Raw genomic sequence first — 22,821 nt, forward strand, 5'->3', positions numbered from 1 at the left:
AAAGATTTGTGTACCCACATTTCATTTAATCTACTGCATTTGATACCTTTTTCAGATGGTAAACTTTATTTGAATAATTTGATGAATTTAATTCTTAATTGTCCAGTGAATTCTCACCCTTAAGGCACATTCCGTTTATGTACAGAAAACATTCGAGTTAGGAACAGAAAAATAATAAACATAAACTTTTCCAATGTGAAATAAATTGTTTTAATCAACTTAGCAGGAAACGTATACAGTCAGAACCCAAATGAAATAAAACTAAATATATGTAAGTGACTCTGGGATTTGTCAGCCAATAGTCAGTCGAACCAATCAAAATACTGGGATTAAATGGATTAGCATTATGCTTATGGCTACATTTGGGCGGTAAATACAAATAACACTTACAGACGATTACATTTCTAGGTTTGTTGTGGTTGCGCGCACGCTTAAAATAGGTTACAACAGCTTAAGATCTAATAATGAGGGAAATGGTACAGGTGATTAACTCTAAAATGGATCGCTTGTCCAACATCCTTGATGCTTTCATGCTTGCAGAGTGTCTTCGAAATATGGCTTCACTTAAAGTTAGGGCCTTCAGTTGAGTTTCTTCCTGATGGAACTGTGTGCTATCCTGGGCTTAATGATGCCGCGCATGCGCTCTTTTTGGTTTTTGCATCGTCGGCCAGTCCAATCTTGCCAATGATGGCAGAGTGTTTTCACTATTGTTATTGGCAATGGTGGACTGCAACGAAGTTGTTGGCGCTTGAAGGGTGAAATCCGATGGCAGCATTATTGGCTGCACGGTGCTGAAGTTAACCATTGGCGGTGAGAGGGGCGCATAACTTAGTCGGCCCATGAGGTTGTTGTTATTGGTGGGTGGATTTGAGTTGGGCCCAGGCAGTGGGGATTGGGGAGGCGCCACATTGAGGTTTATTCCAGGACTTCTAAAAAGATGAATCACATTAGTCTCTTCAGTCGTATTCAAAAGGTTAGTTGAGTGATTGGGTGATTTTAATCAAGTTCGAAGTGAATTTAAAGCAAGATTGCATAGTTAGTAAAACTACAATTTGGTCAATTCAGTGTTTACTGATCGAACTCTACTGCACAATAAATTAAAGGATATATTATATACCTGATCGAGAATATCATACTTTGTAGATTTTAAACAATATGCAAAAGTACAAATTTAGAGTTTTATAAAAGAAGTATTGCTTATTGTGGATAAGGCACCTTGATTACTGATTGATTAATTACTACTACTGCAGTGACTAAAGTTACTATATATCAAGTGCATTCATTTGGAAACCCAGACCTTGTGGACGCTAGTTCTTGGCTGAATCGCCTTTTTTTAGTTTAACTTTCATATTGACGGTTACTATGGGCGTCTTAGAGCTTAGAGGGACGAGAAAATGGGGATTATGGCAAGGCATTCTATGTACAGCAATAGATTTCAAATAAGCCTTTGCAAATCTCACCTCTGCTGAGTAATTGTGAAGACGGACTTGCTCACAATCCGCTTTCCCGTGTGCCAGATGCGTCCAATGTATTTGATTCGCTGGATGGCAATGATCGCAAGGGCTACCGTCCTAAAAAGAAAAGATAGTTAATACAAATGATTTAACCAATTTCAATAAATCACAAACTCACTTAAACTTCTTTTTGATGTTTCGCTGTGGAGGCAGTGCAGCACCACCTCTCAGATTCTGTAGAGCCAATTGCTCACTGGCCTGGTAACCCTCCAGTGTAAGCTTCAAATACCTCTTCTGGTAGACCAGCGCCTTCCGATGGGACTCCACTCGCAAATAGCGACCGATCAGCTGCCGGCAGCGCTCCTCCAGCTCTGTGACATTGGTGTTACCAGCGCCACCCAGCTCTTCGCATTTCTTTTGCAGAGCAATGCGTTCGCCCACCAAAAACTGGACCGTCTCAGCCATTTGCCGGTTTTCCTGAGTGTTCTCCGCCAGCAGGGCGTTGATCTCCTTCATCTTCTGCATGAACTGCGCCGGCACATTGTCATCGGTGCTATGAGCCAATCGATCATTGGCCTGAGCTAAGGCCTCAGCTAGTTTGGCCTCCCTCTGACCAGAGCGACTCACATCGAAACGCAGTTGGGTGACTTTTTGGTCCAGGCAATCCCTTGCTGCTTCGGCCGCCAGAAGTTTGGACTTTAGTTCATGGATCTCGGCTTGGAGCTTGACGTTCTCCTGATGCTGACGGGTGCGTGTGTTGGCCCTTCGCGTTTCCGCCTCCTGGAGAGTGACTAACCTAGCCTCCAAACTTTCGATCTCACTGGCTTGCAGGGTTAAACGTTCGTTGAAGTGTTCCAACTCTGTTTCGGCGGACTCCTTATCCCGAGATAGCTTCTCCATTTCCTGTTTCAACCGCTCACAGTATGCCACTCGCTCTTGGAGCTCTTTTTCATACCGCTGACGTTCCCGCTCACTGCTCCGTTGAGCATCCGCAGATCTCTCCCGTTCCCTTTCATTTTGAGCCACCAGCAGTTTAATCTCACTGCGCAGACGATCTCCGAGTTCGGATTCGAAATCAGCTCGTGGAGATTTCCTGGGCGAGTCGCCCGGCGACTTCAGTAGCAGGGAACTGTTTCTTCTACTTTCCGCTCGCTGCAGGGATGTCAACTGCGTTTGGAGACGCTCACAACGTTCCCTTTCCTGATCGAGCTGTTTGTGGAGCTCGTCCTCGGCATCCAGAGCTGTTTCCAGTCGTTTCCGCATGGCTTCTATGATAATCACATCCTGTTCTTGAATATCCTGCGAGTGCTGCTTCTCTCCCAGCAGCTCCTTGCTCATTGCTTCGCATTGCTCACGCTCCACGGCCAATTGAGCACGCAGGGCTTCCAGCTGATTTAGTAGTTCCCGCTCGCCAGTGAAGTTCTCGTCGTCGGTTCCATTGCCAGTTCCTGGTAAAGTCTCCTCCTCCGTTTGGACGCCTTTCTGCAGCTTCTTGTCCAGATTATTTTCCTCCTCGCTTTCAATTGCTTTAAGGATGTTTGAGTCCAGCTGGGCAGAGTAGTTCAATTCCTTTTCCACTTGCTGTGCAATTTCGTCCACCGAATATTGCTTCGAACTATTGTCACTGTTCTTTAGCCGCTCCAAATCGCGTTCTAGTGTTAGAACCTGCAGTTCGAGATCTGCACATCGTCGTAGAGCAGCGTGCAGCTGATCGGCCTTTACCTTGACTTCACTATTCAGTTTCTCCAACTCCCGTTTGCGAGCAGCAGCTGCATTTTCGCATTGTTCATGGGCCGCACTAACGCAAATCAGTTCCTTGCGCAGATTTTCTCGATCAGAAGCCGCCTGGGCAGCTGTTTCCAGCACCTTGGACTCCAAGGTCTCTATGCGAAGCCTATACTTTGCTTCACTCTCCTCGTAGCTTTGCAGAGTTTGCGCTTGACGACTCAGTTTCTCCTTCTCCTGCTCCAATTCCTTTTGCAGATCCTGTAACTGGTTCTCCAATTCACTCTGCTGTCTCTGTTTTTCGGTTTGTAAATCGGAAAGCTTTACTCGCAGTTGATGAATCTCTGGAGGCGTTGTTGGCCTGGGCAACTCCGGTGTGTGCATCACGAGACTGGTTGTTTTTAGCTTGGAATCCTCTGTAAGGTTGGAGAAATTGATCTGCCTCGGCACCAGACCAGGCGTTAGACCATCGGTGCTCTGGGCTGTGACTCCCAGGGCCTGGAAGTAGTGCGGGTGCTCGAAAGTGTTAGCCGGGTAGGGGACAATAAAACCACTTAGGTCATCGGTGCGCTTGTGTGTTAAGTTAGCCACGGCTTCCTTAGAAGTTTCCTGATACAAAATAAAAGAATCAAATAAGAATTGTTAAAAATGGTATAAAAGAAATACTTGTAAGTCCTTTATCCCTTTAAGTAGCAAACACTTACCATTGTCTGGTGAAGGAAGCCGCCCGCACCATCGCTCATCTGCAAAGGAGCGGTAAGACTTCGCATGGCTGCTCGACGCTCCACATCCGGCTCGGGGAACTCTGTAATCGATCCGATATCGCTTAGGGTTCGGGCACTCAACTTGCCACCGCTGCCATCCTGCTTTCCTGCTGCTCCAGCCGGGGATGAAATCAGGCTGCCATCCTGCCGGGATGCCTGCAGTTCCTTCTCCTTGGCCTCCAGTTGATCGCGCAGGTGATCTATTTCATCGTTCTTGTCCGCCAGCATAGTCTCCATGAGATCCGGGATAGCCAGACGGTTGATCATCTCTGTGCGTATCTTATCCTTCAGCTTCGCGATCTCTGCTCCCTTTTGCTGCACTTCAGCCTGCAGTTTGTTCACCAAACTGCGATCTGGTTGTGTTCGTACTTCGACTTCCGTTTCCAGTCGAGTTATCTCCTCCTTGCTGCGCTGCAGTTGCTGTCTCATGTTGGCCATCTGCTTGTCCCGCGCCGCCAATTGCTCGTATACGTTCTGGACCTCACCCTGGAGTTCATGTACTCGGGCATTCAAGTCTGATGTGCCAGTCCGATGGAGTTGCTCCGCCCGCTGTCGCTGCTCCTCCAGCCGATTTTGGAGTGAAGAAATACGCTGGGTCTGTTCTTCCATACGACCCTGCAGCGAGTCCCGCTCATGCTGGAGCTCCTTTAAAGGAAGATTAGATCAATTAAGACACAAATTAATATTTGCATATATGTAATATATGTATTTTAAAATCCAAATCTTTATATTTCCTTCATATTTGTAGGATTCTACTCAGTCAAGTGGTTCTATCTGCCTGTCAGTTTGTAGACTCTGGTGCTCGTGGGTGAGTCAATGGCCGACCATTTGACCGTTGGCTTCATCTGCATTTAACCCTTTCCAACTTCAATTAAAGTAGATGTATCTATCGTATCTCTCCGCACCGTGGTTTTATGTATGAAAAATTCAAAACAATTGAATGGAATTTTTTTATATATAGCTCAAAAGAGCAACGGACATGACGAAATGTGTCATTTCCTTATCTAAGCTTTCAATTTATCTTCTTTGAGAAATTCTCAAGTTTTCTTTGGAGAAACATGTGTGTTTAAAAGAATTCATTTTAAATTAAAGCACCAATTTTTGAAAAATCATTCATATCTTAAATATTTTCAGTTAAATTGACCGTGGATAAGAAAGCACTTCGAAATGCATACATATATACAAGTTCCTCCACTGTTCTCGGTATCTTTGCTTTAGTACTGGCATCTCTTTGCTGTTGTTTACTCGGTTTGATCCATTTATATTCATACGGGTGTGGATGCAGCTTCCCCAGCAATCTCCATCCCCTTCTCAATCGTCCAGCCTCCCCTTTCTCCAAACAACTCAGCGGGATGCGTGCCACAGCATAAAGAAATTTATGGAGGCATTACCGCATATTAGTGTTCCAATTGGGCTTCAGTGAGAGAATGCATATTGTAAACAAGCTGGGCTACTGTTTTTTTTTTCGGTTGAATTGGATTCCCAGTGACAATAGGGTGCAACACTTAGAGGCGGGTGATGGAAATGTGGCAGGTGCCAGAGGCGCCAAATGATTTGTTTTACATTCGATTTTCAAGTGGATTAAAAATGAGGCGTGATTTTGGGGTGGCCACAAGATATGAAATCTATTTTTGAAGTGGAACAAACCGGGCATGTGGAAAGGGAACAGGGAGCGATATATTTTGGTGTTAGCGTGTGCCAAATGCCCCAAAAAATAAACAAGAATTCTGCCATAAATCACACATCTCAAGCAGAACAATCGCACAATATCCGTCAATGAATGCATGAAGAAAACATTATGACAACCGACGGCACAACAAATTAAATTAAATTGAATTATATATTTATATAGTTTATGATTGCCTTCGGCGGAATTCATCAAAACAAATAAACACCGCAGTTGTCGCACAGAGAAACCTTGATCGGATATTAAAAGCTCCATTTGAAAAACTCACTTGCAGCGGGATCTTCGGACCCTGAAACATTTTCGAAACTTCCGCAGTTTGCATTCAAAATAATATATTTATTTTTACTGAAAATTATATATATATAATTATATATCTGGCGAATATTTAGTTTGCGACTCAAAATTGTCTATATAGATGCGGGCATTTCTCCCGATTTAACTGTTCAGAGTGCCATTCTGAAGGCAACTGAGAGATGCTGTCGATCGAGAAAAATAAGAGGGGTCTATCACAAGAAAATTCTTTTTGATGCTCTCTTGCGTGAGTGGAAAAAATCAAGAGAGAGCATCTAAATATACTTCGGATTTAAAATAAACGATTTATCAAAGACACAAACATAACCGTTTCGAGTTCGAATATAACGAGGTTGGTGAACTTGCTAGTATGCGGTTAAGCGGGTACACAAACCATACCGTTTCAAACGGTCGCTACAATTTATAATTCCGCGTTTCAAGATACTTTCAAGATAATTTATAAATATACAATAGAAACATAAGTTTCTTATAATTATATGCTGTACTTACAACGCAACCGGCGCGCATTTGATGCACCTGCATCTCCAGGTCGCGAATCCGCTTGATGGCCGCCTCCTCGACGCGAGTGTGCCGGTCCAGCTTTTCGGTGACCCGTTGAACGCCTTCCACGGTGAGCGATGGATGCGAGGGTGAACCCACTGCCGTGGGTTCCTTGCTTCCATGAATAGACACATCTTCGGTGACACTCAAGCTGGCCGAATTGGAGGTTGCGTTGGAGTTGTGCAGAGATTCCAGAACTTTGGTTTTTTGATCCAGTGTGGTTTCAATGTCTCTTAACTTTTCCGCAACCTGACTCAAGACCACGCCTTGTTCTGCCGTTGGTCTACTCTGTTGCAGTTTCTCCTCTAGCTCTCTGATACGGGATTGATAGCCCTCTCCAATGTCTGTTTTCAGGCTGTGCACCTCCTGCTGCAGTATATCGTTGTCCCGCATCTGCAAACTCACATATTCCTCCAGTTGTTGGGCCTTCTCGGCCAAAACTTCCTCATTGAGTGCCTTCGTCTGGATTTGGGTTTCCAGCTCCGAGATGATCTCCCGCAGCACGAAGATTTTGTCAATTGAAGCCTTCAGTTCCACCTCGAATTTATCCCGCTTCGCATTCGACTCGCTCAACTGTTTATTTACCTCCTTAAATTGGCTTTCCAGTTGTGCATACTGTATAAAAAAAAAAAACAAAGTTAGTAATGTTTTTAAATAGAAGCATAATTAATGGACCAATGAGATGAAAAGTGTGCGGGTGCGGGTTTCAATGTTAGTGACAAACTTACATGCTTTCGCTTCGCTACCTTCAACTATTTTTTTGTGGTGCACGCGGTGGCAAAAGGGTACAGGTGCATTAGTTTGTAATTTTAGTTGCGGTTTTATTTATTGGGTGCATGCAAAGAATTACAAATACGTTAATCAGTTTAATATTATTTTGAATATATGATATTGATTAGCACAAAGAACACTTATGGTAATTGGAACTTATATGTGTCGAAATACATATAACAAAAAAAAACCATTTAAATCAACCAAAACTCTTTGAAAGTATAGATGAATACAACCCCGCTTAATTACAATTTTAATTAGCAGCGTAATTTAATAAGGAAACCATTGAACCATTCAGAAGAACAAAGCAAATTACATTAAAACATAAGTATTTTGTAACACCTCATTGATTATTTTGCAAAGAAGTGCGACATTGAAAGTATCTCAACCCCCCAGAGATCTTAAACTTGAGGTAGTTCGCCTAAATGGAAACTGATTGAAAGGCTCCGACTCGCTCGCACTTAAGTGGCCATTTCTTGGGGTCTATAAATATGTCGGCAGATGCTTACAAAAGCTCAGGCATATATACACACGAATCGGAGGCTGCCCTTGACTCCGTTGAAATGTCCCCATGGGGATTTACAATTGAATTATGCCCAACAGGTGCCTCATGCGATTTGGTAAACTCTTCGAGGAAATGACTTCAATGGCTTCCAGAATTCAGTGCCTTTGTTAATATTTTGAGAATGTGTGGAATTGTGTCAGTTAATAAAAAAGGAAGGCCACATGCTGGGACAACTTAAATATTTATATGCCTATAGCCAAACTTACAACCAAAACTTAAGCCTTGAAATAATAATAATAATAATAACAATAATAAAAAGATAGATAGAAAACAAATAAAGAGATATGAAAGGACAGAGGAAACGACTTTGTGAACCCAGGCAAGAACGCAAACGAAAGTCAAACCAAGCCCAAAATCAAGATCACGATCCGAGGGATCATAGATAGGAACCATGGACTGGACTCACCTCCTCGGAGGCATTGGCATAGGAGCTGTGCTCCTTCTCTTTGTCGCGCAACTGAGCCTTCAGCCGCTCGATTTCGCGCTGGAACTCATCGCGTTCCTGTTCGCGTTCGGCGGCCTGATCCTCCAGGAATCGCCTTGTATCCTTCAGCTGCTTGTCAGCGGTATCGATCTGTGTTTGTGTTTGTGGTTATAGGTCAAAGGAGAGGGCATCGAAGGGGTTTTTAATTCATAATCAACCTGGCTTACGGACTACTCGAATTTATTTTTGGATCATGCGTTTAGCACACAATGTAAAAAGGTGGGAGGGGAAAACTCAAAAAGGGGAAGATGATCTGTATGCAGATCGTTTCTTAACTTACCTGGGATTGCAGATCCTCGCGGTCCTTCTTGCTGAACTCCACCACTTTGTCGCCCTCGCGGCAAAAGTCCTCGATCATTTGCAGCAAGATAACGGTGGAATTGGCTTGGTCTCTTGATGGTTGCTCCTTGACCGGAGAGGATGAAAGCAAATGGCGCGCTCTCTCTTGGAGGGCAAGAAAACTGGCCGATGATTGATCCAATCCCTGCTCCTGCAAGCTCTTCAGTGTGCCCAAGCCGTATCCCTCATTGTAATCCGTGTGGTTAAGGGAGTTCAACTGGGAGAGCTGATCCCTCAGTGCTTGTAGCTCCTGTCCCAGCTCCGCATTACGATCAATAGTGTGACTGAGTTGCTGTTGCAAGTTCTGACGATCTGCCTCCGATTTAATCAAGCGATTCTTTAGCTGCACCAACTGGAACGATAGCTCTGAGGCATTTCCCGCATGCTCTTGAAGATCTGGAGGTAGGGAGGAATGTGTTTTCCCCGCCTCGGGATTGCTGTTCTTCCTCTGACTGGCCACGCCCATTTGCTGATCGTTTAAGGAATTTGTGCGTAGGAATTTCGACAGCACTTGTTGATGCACTGCACCTGTGGTCTTCAGACCATCTTCCGCCTCGCAGCAGAGCTCATGCTCCTGTTTTTCCGGTTCGTCCAAGTGCTCCGACGACTCATCGTGTGTCCGCTGCTGCTTATGCAAGTCCTCTGACAAATGCAAGAGGTAAGAGGCCTCCGACTTCAAACGCTCCAGGCAATCATTCAAATCGAAATCCTCGCTTGGCTCTTCGTTGCTCTTGCTGTCGATGAACTGCACCAAACTGGGATCCTCCACAACTTCCAACAGGCTGTGGACATCCGGCACACGGAACATTTGCTTTGTATTATTTAGGGAGCTACTAAGGGTAGCCTCCAGATCATCACCCCCATCTTGACTGCGACTGTGGAACAGCAGGCGTTGCACCTCCTCGGAGAGTGTGGCATTCAAATCCTCCTCACAGTGGGCCACACACTTGGCCAGCCGACAGAGTACGCTGCGGAAACTCTTGGACAGCTCCCTCAATCCATCTCGTTCGCAGATCACCTGCTCCAGGTCACGGGCAGCATCGAAGGTCAGATGGCGCTTGTTCTTCCGATTCAGCTGCTTTTCATATTCTAGTTTCACGCGCGACATCTACAATAAACGCCAAAAATTAGGAATCAAATTGTATATGAATGGAGTGAGTATATGCATTCGTTACTCACCTCATCGGCATGTTTAATGTTCAGCTGAGTGATCTCCAGTTGACTCTTGGCCGTAAACTTCTCGCGCAGCAAGATCAGCTCCTTGGGCCAATGCTGATCGTCCACGGTATTCTCCGACAATAAACTCTAAAAATGCAAATTGTTTACATGGATTAAAATCTTTTGTTTATGGACAATGTGTGAAAAGCTGTTGCAACATTCGGTTGCATATTGCATGGGAATATCCGGACAGATCAAGCTTTCAGAAGAAACTTTTTCCGCCTTTCACCAGAGCATAAATATTTATGGTTTCAACTCAAAATATTTAGATGATATAGATGGGAAGTGATCTTTCTTTTTTTTACATTTTTGATCTTTTTTTCTGGAACATCCCAAGTCGAGTGTGTCGATTCCTTGAGGGTGGCACAAACGGAAACAGAGCCAGATACATAAATCTTAATAAGAATCTTCCCCACCCAAAACGTAAAAAAAGAAAGAGAAAAGGGAGTGTATGGAGTTTGATCTTATTTTTGGAGCGAACTGCACACCCTCGCTCATGATTAAAGCATATAAAACCACATTAAATACAATTAAATATAGCTCAGAGTTGATGATTTGAAAGTAATTCAATGAATTATCATCACTAGGTTGTCTTATCTCCCCCATTCGCTTCTCAATTCCCCACTAGAGGGTCATGATCCCGGCAGATTGTGAATTTTCTTTGTTTTCAATCATTTTCAATATTTACTTCAGACTTTTACGTATACAAAACAAAACGATGCGCTGCAGTCTTATATAAAAACCATTTAAGTAGATAAGTAAACTAAAATGCACATATTTTATAAGAATTCCACGATTTCGAGGCAAAGTTTTTAGAATTTTAATTTTAATCTCGATCTCCCTTTGTTTATTTCGAAAATTACATATAGCCAGAGCTAAAGCTTTTCCCGCAAAATTTTTGACTTCGTCCAAATTCGAATTTTATTTTCGTCACTTGCAATTCTACATTTCATGTGCACTCAACATATAGTATATATAGGAAAGCGTGTATTTCGTGCAATGCTAAAATATATTTTTAGATCTTTGCATAACAAGACGCGAGGCAATAAATCTCCAAACGAGCTGCGAAATCTTTGAGCTAATCCAAAATAGAAAGCGGAGTATTTTATAGGACACAACTTCGTTTCTATTGATTCATGTTGAGCAGCAAGGCCAGCAAACTGTATGCTTGATTCATGGTCTGAAATAAAGATAACTTATACAAGGATTTTCCAGAGAAGAAAATACAACCTTGGTAAACAAAGGCAAGCCAATATGAAAAAAGCCACCAGCTTTTAGGGTCACCGGTCGATTTAAGTACACCATAAACATTAAAACTAGTCTCCGCATACGGGAATTCATATCCGGCCAATCCGAATTGTATAGGGAATCGGTCAACATATTTGCAGAATCGATGACGGCGTTACCATATATGGTGGGTAGCATGACTTGCATGATCATGGCCACTAGGTACTGCATCATGGCGGCAAATCCTGGCAAGTCCTGCAAGACGGGACTCTAAACAGGAGTTAACAGAGTAATAGCCGCTTGGAAACCCTTAACTTCACACTCTCACCATCTGCATGCTGTAAATGGTGAAGCAAATGATTAGGGAGCTGACCAGGATTTGGGTGAACGTGCTCTTCGAAATGAAGATTTCAATGCCCAAGGCCTGTTGCTTGAGTCGCTGGTGGAGATGGACCAGTTCCAGGAACTTCTCCCTCAGATCCTTGTCATCATGCTGAAGCTTACTCAATCGCTGGCCCAACATTCGCAAACACAAGGACAGATGCAGCATCAAGTACCAATTAACAACGTCCATGGTTACGTTGCAAATACAGATAATGGGAATGGTTGTGACCTGATAGATGAAGGCATACCAAAAGAGCACAGGCTGCTGCCAATCGAATGGTGTCCACATCCAGAAGGGCAATCGATTTGGGATATCAAACAACGGTTGAATCACAATCAGTGGGATGACACCAACACTGCACAAACAGTAAAACATAATAACACGATTGAAACGTCGATGCTCGAATCGCCACATATCCACTTCCTGTTTGCTCCTCAGCTCGAAAAGATCCCACGTGCTCCATTCGAACAAAATGCCTTGGGCCACATGGGCATACTTCCAGATATTGATCATTTTACCTCCCAAGGCAGTGGTGGTCAGGCAAATCAAAAGGACATCGGCGGTATGCTGTATATCCCTGCTCCTGATTGCCTCCAACCACAGAAGCAACACAAACAAGAAGGTAAATGGAACGTGCAAGGCATATGCCTGCCAGTTAGTCCAGTCTGGCGTGGAGATGGATTCCTTCCGCGGCCAGAGACGCCACCATTTCAGCACTCCCGTCAAAAATCGCACCGGTCGAATTCGATCGTAGTCCATTGCACAAGTCCAAGCTCGGATTATTAAAGTCCGATTTTGGAGCTACTTTATATAGCGCTGTCCTAATTGATTTCCTTGATTGCTTAATTTTAGGGGCGGTCCTGGTACCTCGACTTTCAATTAAAATTCACTTAGCCAAGCCAGTTGGCTGATTTTACATGCATCTTGACGTTAAAATACAAATCCACCAGATTACCTTTGCGAATTTGAAAGTTCATTTGCTGATAGTTTCTCAATTATTAAATTCTTGCTTTAAGATTAATTGATTCGTTAAAGACGATCCGAAAGTCATTCTTTTTAGCCTGCCCAAAGCCCCGGGAAGTTGACTAAATATAACCCAAATAAAGATTCTCAGAGAAGCCGAAAATTTCGCGCCTGGAACAAAAATAAACTCCTCATGGACCGATTGCGACTGGAAATGGAAATTCTTCGGTTTTAATTTCCTTTATTTTTGGGGAGAAAGGGCAACGACTCCTCAAGTAATTTGGGAGAAAGACACATCTTTGACAAAGTGCAGACTGTTTGTTTATTTAGTCTGGGTTTTTTGAGAGACTTTTGAATGATGGACTCTTAACAAATTTAGTTTGTTTAGTCAAATTGATTTGCTTACTTTTAAATTTCCTTTTTTGGATCTGTAGTTTCCGTTTTCAAATCCTCAGTATTCCTTTTGGTTTCCAAATATTTTTGAACACAAGAACCGTTAGATTTAAATCTACACACACACACAACAAAAAGTCCAATTAATAGGCACAAAAAACCACGCAAATTAGTTGTTTGTATTGCTTTTTGGCAATGATTTGCATATTCAACTTTTCACAGGAACCACTTGAAGCACGCGAAGATTTGTAGAATCTATAGCTAGAATTCTATGCCTCTCTCACAAACTGTTTGTATTTTATTTGGATGAATGAAGTATTCAAAATAGACGTACGCACGCATTGAAGTAACGGAAAAGACTGAACGCCACCCAAAGCAGGCAGCTCATATTATAATGAAAATCGGCGGAGAGAGCGCATGGGATCGGGAGAGATCGCGTCAAGCAGTGCACTGCTTGCTTTCCCTCTCTTTCGCTGTGCGTGTTGGAATTAATTCAAATTTATGAGCGTTAATTTTGAAAAGTTATATAGACAGTACCTACTCTCTCTCTTTTCACTCTTGTGGGGGTGTTTCTGCTCCACTTTTTCCCCTTTCATTAATCCCCATTTGAGCCTCACTTCCTGCTTGGACTTTATTAGCTCCATTTCATGACTTCATTAGATAGGTGTGAAGTATATAAATTATTATGCTGTGACAACAGGACGAGCACATGTCTTTCAGCGGGAATTTGGCGCGCTCTTTTGCTGCTTTTAGATATATTTGTATCTTTGCATTGTCATATTGCCCGCAGAATGTCTGCGAAATTTGCTGTTGGCAAACAGACCGATCGGCAGATAGCCCCCATATGATACATATATAAGACTATTTTCTGACAGCATAAGTGGGGCGGGAAATTTTTGGTGAACAGTGGCAGGGGTTTGTGTCAGAATGATGCGATCTTATAGTATTTAAATAGTGCGTAAACATACAGTAAATATTGGTTTTTTAAAGACCATTTTATATCAAAAGTGGGAAAATACGAATTAAGCCTAAGCTGATTATACCCAACTAATTATAGCTTATAGACCCCAACAGTTTTTTAACCATCATTTCTAAACCATCAACATTTTCTTCCAATCAAAATGACCTTTAAGCAGTATCTACTGTAAACACAATGGCATATCCAGCAGTCTTTGACCTTCGATGGATTTATTTTGGTGTCGCACAAAAGAACAACAAATAGTGTCCCGTGTAGCGCCAACTAAAGGGAGGTCTTCTCTATTTATCCCAACCATTTGCTGACACGTGGCCACCATATTTGGTGAGGTGACGAGGATTGAGGCGGCTGCTGGAAAGGATTGAGGCATCTGTCAACGACACGAGGGGATCATTGACTGGTGGGTATTAATAGCGGCATCCCAGGTATCAAAGTGCACACTGATTTAATGCTACATAATTCGAAGCGAGTTGAAAGTTCTTTTGGCACACGCTTGTGGCAGCATGATTTTCATGTTGCTCTGTTTTTAGACCTCTCGTATTTTTCCTCTAGCTTTCATTTAAAATTTTGGCTACTTGACAAATTTCGCACGTTTTTTTCATGTGAGCTGCGTGCAGCAGTGTGTTTAAAAATAATTTATGCTCGGGAAGAGATTTTTGCAAGGGAGACACTTTAAGATTAGACCAATCAGTGGGGTGAATCACGCATACAACGATTGCGTTGATCATTAATTAAGCTGCTTATGATATTTAATTGTGTTTTAAAAATCTCTTAAAAATAATTGTTTAGCTCTTTCGAATAAATAATAAATTAATTGTATGTAACAAACAGCGAGGAATGGGTTTGAAATAAGCGATTTATGAAATAATTTTGATTAACAGAAACCGTGCAATGAGTTGAGTTGCATGCCACATGCCTGCCTGTTCCGCTCACCTGAATCTGCTGCTCCAACTCGGTGGCGATGTCCTGCCGAGCCAAGGCTAATTGCTCCTGCAATCTCCTCTCGTACTCCTCGATGATTCGCTGAATAACCTGCGACTCGTTGTTGAAATTCAACTCATCCTCATCGATGATAATAAGGGAGGTATTCGCGACTCCCCCTGCGGATTCCTGATCCGGGCAGGTACGTTCGGGTGATTCGGTTGCAGGCTGGGTTAGTTTTTGCATTTGGGTGTTGATTGCAGGTAGTTACAATTGGTTTAGTTTATTGGGTTATAAAAATCGGAGAGAAACAAGAATGGACATGCAGTTAGCACAGTTAGTGAAAACAAGCTTAGATGTACAATGTGATATGGGATTTAGAAAGTTCGATCCATACCTTATAGTCATCATCAGCCTGCCGTCGCTCATAGAACTTCAGCTGATCGCTCAGCTTGCGCACCTGATCCTCATGCGCGCGCTTTAGCTCCTTGATGTGGGTTTGGTAAAAGATCTTTAGGTCGGCTATATCCGCAGTATTCTAAAAAAAATAATTCACATTATTATAGGCTATTTTGTTAGACGGAAAAGGGACAAAGAAGTATATCCTTTATCTTAACTATTTTACTATTATGTTAATCTACAATAATTCAATAAATAGAAGAGTTAACAAAATGCCCCACTCACGTCTTTTTCAGTTTTTCCAGTGTTTTCTCCCAGCGAATCCAAGCCACAAGGAGTCATCTGCCTGTGACTAGGACTTAGAAGCAGCTCAGCTCGCTTCCGTTTGCGGGGAGAAGGTTCCTTGGAGGACACCGCGGCGGCGCCTTCCTCGGGCAACTGATCTACCTCCGAGCACTCCGATGAACTGTCTCCTGTCTGATGCTGTGACTTGTGCGAGAAGACATCGTCCGAGAATTGCTTCTCCAGATCGGCGCACTTGTGCTCAAAGTACTTGCGCAGATCCTCCATCTGCTTGGCATGAGCTGCCTGCTGGTTCTGTTCGCTGGTTAGCTTCTCGCTCTCCCACTGATCGCGGGCAATCTTCAGCTCCTGGGCGCCAAGATCACGACACAAGGTGATCTGTTGGTTCAAATAGTCGTCGAACTTGCGCTGGACCATCTGGAAGATGCGCTGTTCGGTGGGCAACAGATATGTGTGGAACTGTTCGATCTGCTTGCTGAATGCCGGTGTCCACTCCGGGTTTGAGGCCTGCAGTCCCAATTCTTCGTTGGTTTGTAACTGAGTTAGCTGCCTTTCCTTGGAGCTACGTGATCCACGCTCTTCGTTGTCCGTAAGAAAATGACGATCCAGATCATCATCGCTTTCGCTGATCAAATCCATGGAGATCTCTGAGATACGCTGACCGGGATTACATTCCTGATCTGGCCATACGGCACTCGAGCGTTTCACTGCATCGATCGTCTCTTGGAGTTGCCTACGCAGATTCTGTACTTCGCCGCCCAGACGATCCGCATCCACCTGCAGCTTGTCACGCACATTCAGCGATTGCTGCAGTGAATCGGTTAGTTTGGCAATCAACTCATCCCTCCGTGACATCTCCACATAAATGTCCAATGTCTGTGGGGCAAAGAATTATGTTTAGTATATGCACAAAATTAATGTTTATAGATACACTTACTGGGCCGCCTAGTTCATCCTGAAGGGTGCGATACTCTGTTGAATTGGTCATTAGCGAACTGGAATCCCTTGCCGAAGCTGGACCCGCACTGGATTCTCTTCTTGCTGTCTCAAGCTGCAGATTCAGCGATGCCAAACAGTTGTCCTTGGTCTCCAGTTGGGTGTGTAGCTCCTGTACCTTGGCCTCCAGTTGCTTTAGCATATTTAAACTCACCAAACTGGAACTGCTGCCTCCAGTTTTATGTGCTCCTGGCTGCAGCAGAGTTTTGGACTCATCCAAGGAGAGGGAAGGCGGATCCTGCTCCTCTTCGATAGTTGTGCTCATGGAGAGCAGTCTCTCGCTTTCTTCGGTTATATCCTCCAGAACATCCTTGGAGAACTCTGTGAGTGGCACTCGCTCCATTTGCTTGAGTTCTAAATTGTTACTGCTGCTGGTTACTTGTGTTTGCTCCGCTTCCGTGGGCGAAAGTTTGGGTGCATTGTCCACAATCATTTGCTGATTCATGGCCATTAAACGCAGCTTCATCAGTTGCAAGGAACTCTCCTCATCGTCGTCATCTTCTTCATTCTCAGCATCATCCATTTCCAGAATGGTAAGCTCTAAAGGCTCCAACTCATCTGCTTGCAGACGTAATGTGGTCAATGCTGTAGCAGATTTCCTTTCTATAATCTGAGTTTGTTGCAGCGCAGGAAGCTTCAATGGTTGCAAAGTCGAAGTGGGTCTAATGTCCACTTGCACCTGATCCTCTGGCTCTTCATCTAAATCGGTGATTAAATCTTGTTTCTGTGAAGTATTGACGGTTTCCTCAGCTTCGTACGTCACCTCAATCGATTCATTTGTGGCAACTATTTCTTCCATAGAGTGATCCTGCTCTTCGGTTATTTGGCTTTCATCCACCTGAGTTTCTTGATGAGCACTGGCACTAATGGCCGCACTGCCTTCGGTTTTATCGTCCCGTTCATGGGCGGGCTCCTCAACCAATTCGGAAACATCATCCGTAGTGCTTTGGTTACTTAAACTTTGATCTACAGACTCCTCATCCTCGTGCAGGGAATGTACAGGTTTCCTCTGCTCCAATGGCAAACTGATATCAAAGTCATCATCATTAGAGGAGAGACTAACCTCCACTTTGGAGGCAGCTGGAAGATCCGAACCCTCCTCGCTTTCATCCTCATCGACCAGGAAGTGCTGAGCCAACTGGCCACCAGATAACTGGGCATCATCGATGCGAAACTCATGAGCATCCTCTTCCTCTGCCGGATTGCTACTCAAATTTTTGGCACTTGATTGCTCATCCTTTGGCCGGGCATAGGCAGCCGCCTCCGATAGAGATTCCAGTGGAGTATTTAGCTGCTCCTCCACCTCACTGATCTCGATGGCCTCTTCGATCTCCTCCTCAATACTACTGCTAGTTGTGGTCGTTGTGGTTGCTGTTGTGGCCAGAACATTAGCACTGCTCGGCGTTGTCGCCGTAGTCGCCGTTGTTGTGGTGGTCGTGGTTGTCCGTTGATCGGCCATGTCAATGGTCATGGAACTGGTGGGCTGCTCGATGCTAAACGACGACACCGACTGATCCTCCTCCGTAAGGCTGAGATTGTTCTGGCGCCTGAGTAGTTCGGCGGTATCCGTGGATGTAACCGCATATGGGGTGCTGCTACTCGTTGTTACCCCCGTCCAACTGCTCCGCGAGATTATGTATGTGCGCGTGGAATCATTGTCGGAGTCACAATCATCTGCTGGTTCCTTATCGGACACACCACCGGCCACATGTTTCGATTTCTCGGCGCACTGTTGTTGCTCACTCGACGAAGTCGGCTTCTCAAATATAATATTTAGCGTGGGTATGAACTCAACCTCCACACAAGTTGCTGCTGCTGCTCCTCCAGTGGCGCGTGATGTTGCAGCTGTGGATGCTGTTGCTGTTGCCACGGATGTTGCTGGCAATTCTTCGAGAGTCGCTGCTTCGATCGCCTTATAGCTTACACTGGCACCGTGCGGCCGGAGCAATGATGTGATCTGTAACGTAAATAAAGCAATATTAATGGCCATAGCATTTATGTTTCTACGAAATATATTGCCAAAGCATTTCTTTGATGCAAAACACTTTAAAGGATTGGAATAACATCAATTCAGTTTGCTTAAGAAGCAACTAAAATGTGTGTTTATCGCTTAAGTATTATGAATTCGTAATAAGCAAATAAACATAAATAAAAAGCATTTCCTATGAATAATTGTTTCTACTTAAAATATAAAATTCTAATAAGTATTCATACAAATCTTAAGCTTAAGCCTTTATTTCCTAAGGTATATTTAACGTTAATAAATTAATAAGATAAATGAATCAAAATAAAATATTTTTAATCGCAATAGTTAATAGCATCTTTACTTAAAGTAAGGTAATATTAGAAATAAAACACAAAACTGAGTTATTGCCTAAGAATTGATACCAATTGTGTTAAACATTCGGCTGCTGATATTTTACCAGCCCAAAAACATAAGAACATTCGGATTTGCTTGAACAACAAATGAATACAAGAGCAGGTTTTCAAATTTCGTTGGCCCACTTGTTGTGCCACCAGGCCGTGCCACTTGAGTTATAAGGCAGCACGCGTCGTCTGCCGCCATAAATTTATTTTCTAGATTTTGATTCGATTTAATGATGTCACCCAGTTGTCAACGTTTGCAACGCATTGTGAGGATTCTTTTCGAGGTTCGCAGTCTTGGCGGAACACTAAACTTGGTCGAAAGGTATTAAAAAGCGACTTTATTGCGTAAACAAATGCGATTGGAAATGTGGGCAATGATAGGCCAACACATCCAATTTCAAATTGACCTGCATCTCAAGTGTGATTCGGTGGATTGGTGGCTATCTTTTGGAGAAGGGAAGACGCCAACTGCTGCCCACATCCATTCCTTGATGGATTGCAGCTGTGTCGGTTGTTGGTTTCCCATTTAAATTATAATTAGAAGCATTCGAGGCATCTTTATGTTTGGTAATAAAGTTCCCTTCGCGGAGGAGTTGCATATGTTTGGATTATTTATTTTTGGACTTGCCCACATTAATTAAGAAAGACGTCTCTGTCCACTCGAGTGATCTATATGTCTGAAGGTGTTTGAAACGTGTGCCACACATGCATCCGTTCCCCCCGATCGAGTGAGGAAATATTTAGGCATTTTCCAATTACATTTTTCACAGCTGGAAATCTAATTAGATCGCTTGCATTCTTACATATATAGCGATGTGCCAAGGCGATGCATTCAACGTTCGAATAATAAGCCTTTGCCAACTCATACAGTAGATGTTATTAAATTAAGAAAATTTTTAAATTTTATTTAAAATTGATTTATTTATTTATTAAAATTTTTGCTGTGAAAGTATAAGAGCTATTTCCCATATATATTAAGTTTAAATTGTAATATGCATACAACTCAAGTGCGTACTGTATTTAAACATCTGCAAAAGATATTTTCCATATTACACATACGGCATGTGGGTCAGGTCGTAACGCTTGACAAAGTTTTCACAATATTGGCGGAAAATGTTTGTGAAAAAGTTATCCAATTCCCGGCCACATGGTGGTTTGAACGTCCTTGAACTTGTCAGGACAAAGACAACGACAACCCATTCCGGAAGTACCAGCCCAGCGATAAGGATATCGGGATAACAAGTTTGCACCTATAACCATGACAACGGATTTTCTTTGAGTGTGCGTGAAAAACGAAAACGAAAGTCTTTCCCATTCCTTGCAAACATTTCAATTTGTTGCTATAGTTTGAACCTATTTTGTGGGCCGTTGTTTGGGTGTGACACACATTTCAGTTGGATCGTCTGAGGTTTTTGCACTTCGGCGACTAATAACAACAATGCCACTCCCCTTTCAGAACGGGCAAAGGGGCGGAGGACCTAGCCCAACGTCTCTGTTAATGGCGCCGACGCCTTTCCTTTGATTTTCCACAAGATATTGTCGATAAACCCTCAATAATGGCACGCATATTGGCGAAAATGATTAAATTAATAGCTTTGCCTGGCGAAAAATTGACAGTGAAATATGTCGGGACAAAAATAAATTTGGATCGCAGAAAGGATTTTCTTTTGCGTTGTTATGAAGGGGGATTATATCATTTAAAGGTTTAAGTTTAAGTTTATAAATTCTAAAACACTTGCATTAAACATCTTTAAATTTTATATAAATATTAACATAATTACACACAATTTATAAGATTGTGAAGTAGATGAAGAATTGCTTTTTATCCTGTACCCGCATTTTATTTGATTTAATTATTTTTTTTCCCTTGACAAACTAAATCTTTTCAAGCTTTATTCTTTCAAATAGTAATTCTAATAAATATACATTTATTATATTATACATTTCCATATAAACTAAATTTATAGAAAATATGGTAAATACTGTATAATTTTTTCTAAGTACACTTGTATGCACAAAAATCCACTAATGTGGTTCATTATCAGGCGGTTTCGAATGATATTAACACACTTTGGCTGACAAGTGATGCAAATGTCACTGGGCGATGCTAAAGATCACATTGCTGACAATAACTGAACTCACATGCAATTTCCCCATTTCGCTGCCCGTTCCTCTCATTCGATTCAATTCAGCGATGAAGTTATCTCAATTAAATGCAATTTACAATCACTTAAAAAGTCCATATATCGACAATTGCTATTAAGGGTTACATTGTGCAAACTTCTACGTATATGCAAATGTTCGTAGATTTCTCTTTTTTTAACAATTTTATGGGATCACAGGCACTGACACTGCACTCTTATCTTTATAGAGCTATAAATGTGCGGAAAACCGAAAAACGACGACGCGACCGCCTGCAGTGCAAGTTCTTTTATAAATAAAACGCCCGAAGAGACATTCAATTGAAATCAGTCACTCAATCCGAGGAAAATCAAAAGAAAAGCGTTGGAAAAGAGCAGCCAGCCACGGGAGAGCCCGAGCGATTGAGAGCGAGTGCCGCGGAAATTTGCAACGCGGTTCCAAGCGGTTCCGTGCACCGAATGTTCGCTCCCATTTTTTATTTATAAACAAAATGTGTGTGTGGAACATAAATTTGTTTGGAAGATGGTGATATATGCATAACAGTAGTTTTAAAAGCATTTTGAACTATTGCTTTACGATTCGAGTTTGCGGCTAATGTAGCTATGCATATAAGTTTTAAAAATTAGTATTATAATCAGAATTAATGTTCTTAAAAAACTGTTATATTTATTTTTTTATATTAGTATTTTATAATTATTATCTTGTTTTTATTAAAAATTGCATTTACGCTGTACAATTTCAAAATTCAAATTTTTAAATAATTTACCATTAAACAGTTTAAAGATTATTTAAAATTTTGGAGAATTTTTGTATACATTATCCCACAATTTGTATCATATTGCGGTACATTTTTCAGCAACAAGTTGCAGAAACATTCTTTCCTTAACAACATCTATAAGCGAATCGGTTAATGTAGCGAGACATTTTTTAAAAATGTTATGTTTATAATTAGCAGGAAGATAGCCAAAATTCACTAATAAATTTATTAATTATTAAACAAAGCAATTAAAATTCCATAATGTGCACAAATCAATTATAATATTCACTAAAAAAGTTGCTCTATAATAACGCAAAAAATGCTAAGGATATAGATATAGAATATAATACTTATTGAAAAAATATGATATTAATTAAAATTCATAATCCGTTGCGTAGTTTTCACTGTATATTGTTTACAGATTTCGGAAGGGCCTTGTGGTCTTCTAATCGAAAGTTCAAAGGCGCATTCAATTTCGATTTCGTTTGTAAACACACTTGAAAAACAACATGTTCTGTTTGTGGATCGTATTGAATTGAAAACACACCTATCAAGGCACATTCAACCCACAATTTGTGGATGCTATCCACAAACCGAGAGGGCAGATGATGGATGTTTGGCTCCCAGATGGGTTAATACTTTAATGTTTTCCCGAGCTTGTTTGGCTTACCCAATCGTATATAGTGTACAGATTCATGGTGACTGCACTTGAATTTATGGCCTATTCCCTGTTTTTTGGCCGCCTTTGTTGACACTTGCGCCTGTCAGTTGGCTATATCTATAGGCGTTCTAGATGTGGCCCAATGCGATCCATTTTCTTGTTGATGTTTGCGTAGTGGTTTTGAGGACAATATATTTTAGAATTTTTCGGGTTGACTTGCTTACAAAAACACAGACGAATGCAGCGAACCGAATAATTTTGTAGGTTATGTTGGACACTTTACGTAAAATTTGAATTTTTTGTAAATTTAAAGTTCAACACGAAGACAACACAATGGGGGAAACTAGCTACTTAAAGCGTGAACTCTTAATTTATCATTGTGTGATTTTCAGTGCTCCTCGAGGGAGAAAAAAACCGACAAATTTGAAACTTAAAAACAAAAAAAAACCAATAGTGCAACCGATCTGAAACA

The 22,821-nt window shown here is 42.2% G+C and overlaps 2 protein-coding genes across 17 annotated transcripts; both read right to left on the reverse strand.

Moving 5' to 3' along the window:
- Positions 1 to 34: 34 nt before the first annotated feature.
- LOC6738107 (A-kinase anchor protein 9) lies at positions 35 to 22,510 on the reverse strand. 15 transcript variants are annotated; one of them, XM_016169517.3, is made up of 14 exons: positions 22,359 to 22,510; positions 16,364 to 18,379; positions 15,409 to 16,302; positions 15,122 to 15,262; positions 14,737 to 14,952; positions 9,821 to 9,946; positions 8,583 to 9,749; positions 8,225 to 8,392; positions 7,211 to 7,234; positions 6,432 to 7,097; positions 3,884 to 4,588; positions 1,633 to 3,788; positions 1,461 to 1,571; positions 35 to 929 (listed from the first exon to the last, which is right to left on the reverse strand). In XM_016169517.3, the coding sequence occupies exons 1-14, from the start codon at positions 22,383 to 22,385 to the stop codon at positions 623 to 625; spliced, it is 8,724 nt and encodes a 2,907-aa protein (XP_016031924.1). In that variant the 5' UTR covers positions 22,386 to 22,510; the 3' UTR covers positions 35 to 622. The 15 variants fall into 15 exon arrangements, with proteins under 15 accessions (XP_016031924.1, XP_016031930.1, XP_016031936.1 ...); XM_016169523.3 differs by lacking the exon at positions 22,359 to 22,510 and adding an exon at positions 20,932 to 21,068 and having other exon boundaries at positions 35 to 926; XM_016169529.3 differs by lacking the exon at positions 22,359 to 22,510 and adding an exon at positions 20,932 to 21,065.
- Positions 9,966 to 12,827, reverse strand: LOC27206855 (putative odorant receptor 71a). Of its 2 annotated transcripts, XM_016182640.3 has the most exons (3): positions 11,415 to 12,827; positions 11,090 to 11,356; positions 9,966 to 11,039 (listed from the first exon to the last, which is right to left on the reverse strand). In XM_016182640.3, exons 1-3 carry the CDS (start codon positions 12,228 to 12,230, stop codon positions 10,986 to 10,988), a joined length of 1,137 nt encoding a protein of 378 aa, XP_016031940.1. In that variant the 5' UTR covers positions 12,231 to 12,827; the 3' UTR covers positions 9,966 to 10,985. The 2 variants fall into 2 exon arrangements, with proteins under 2 accessions (XP_016031940.1, XP_016031941.1); XM_016182641.3 differs by having other exon boundaries at positions 9,966 to 11,356.
- Positions 22,511 to 22,821: the final 311 nt, after the last annotated feature.

Source organism: Drosophila simulans, chromosome 3L, assembly GCF_016746395.2.
Source record: "Drosophila simulans strain w501 chromosome 3L, Prin_Dsim_3.1, whole genome shotgun sequence".
Taxonomy (NCBI): Eukaryota; Metazoa; Arthropoda; class Insecta; order Diptera; family Drosophilidae; genus Drosophila; species Drosophila simulans.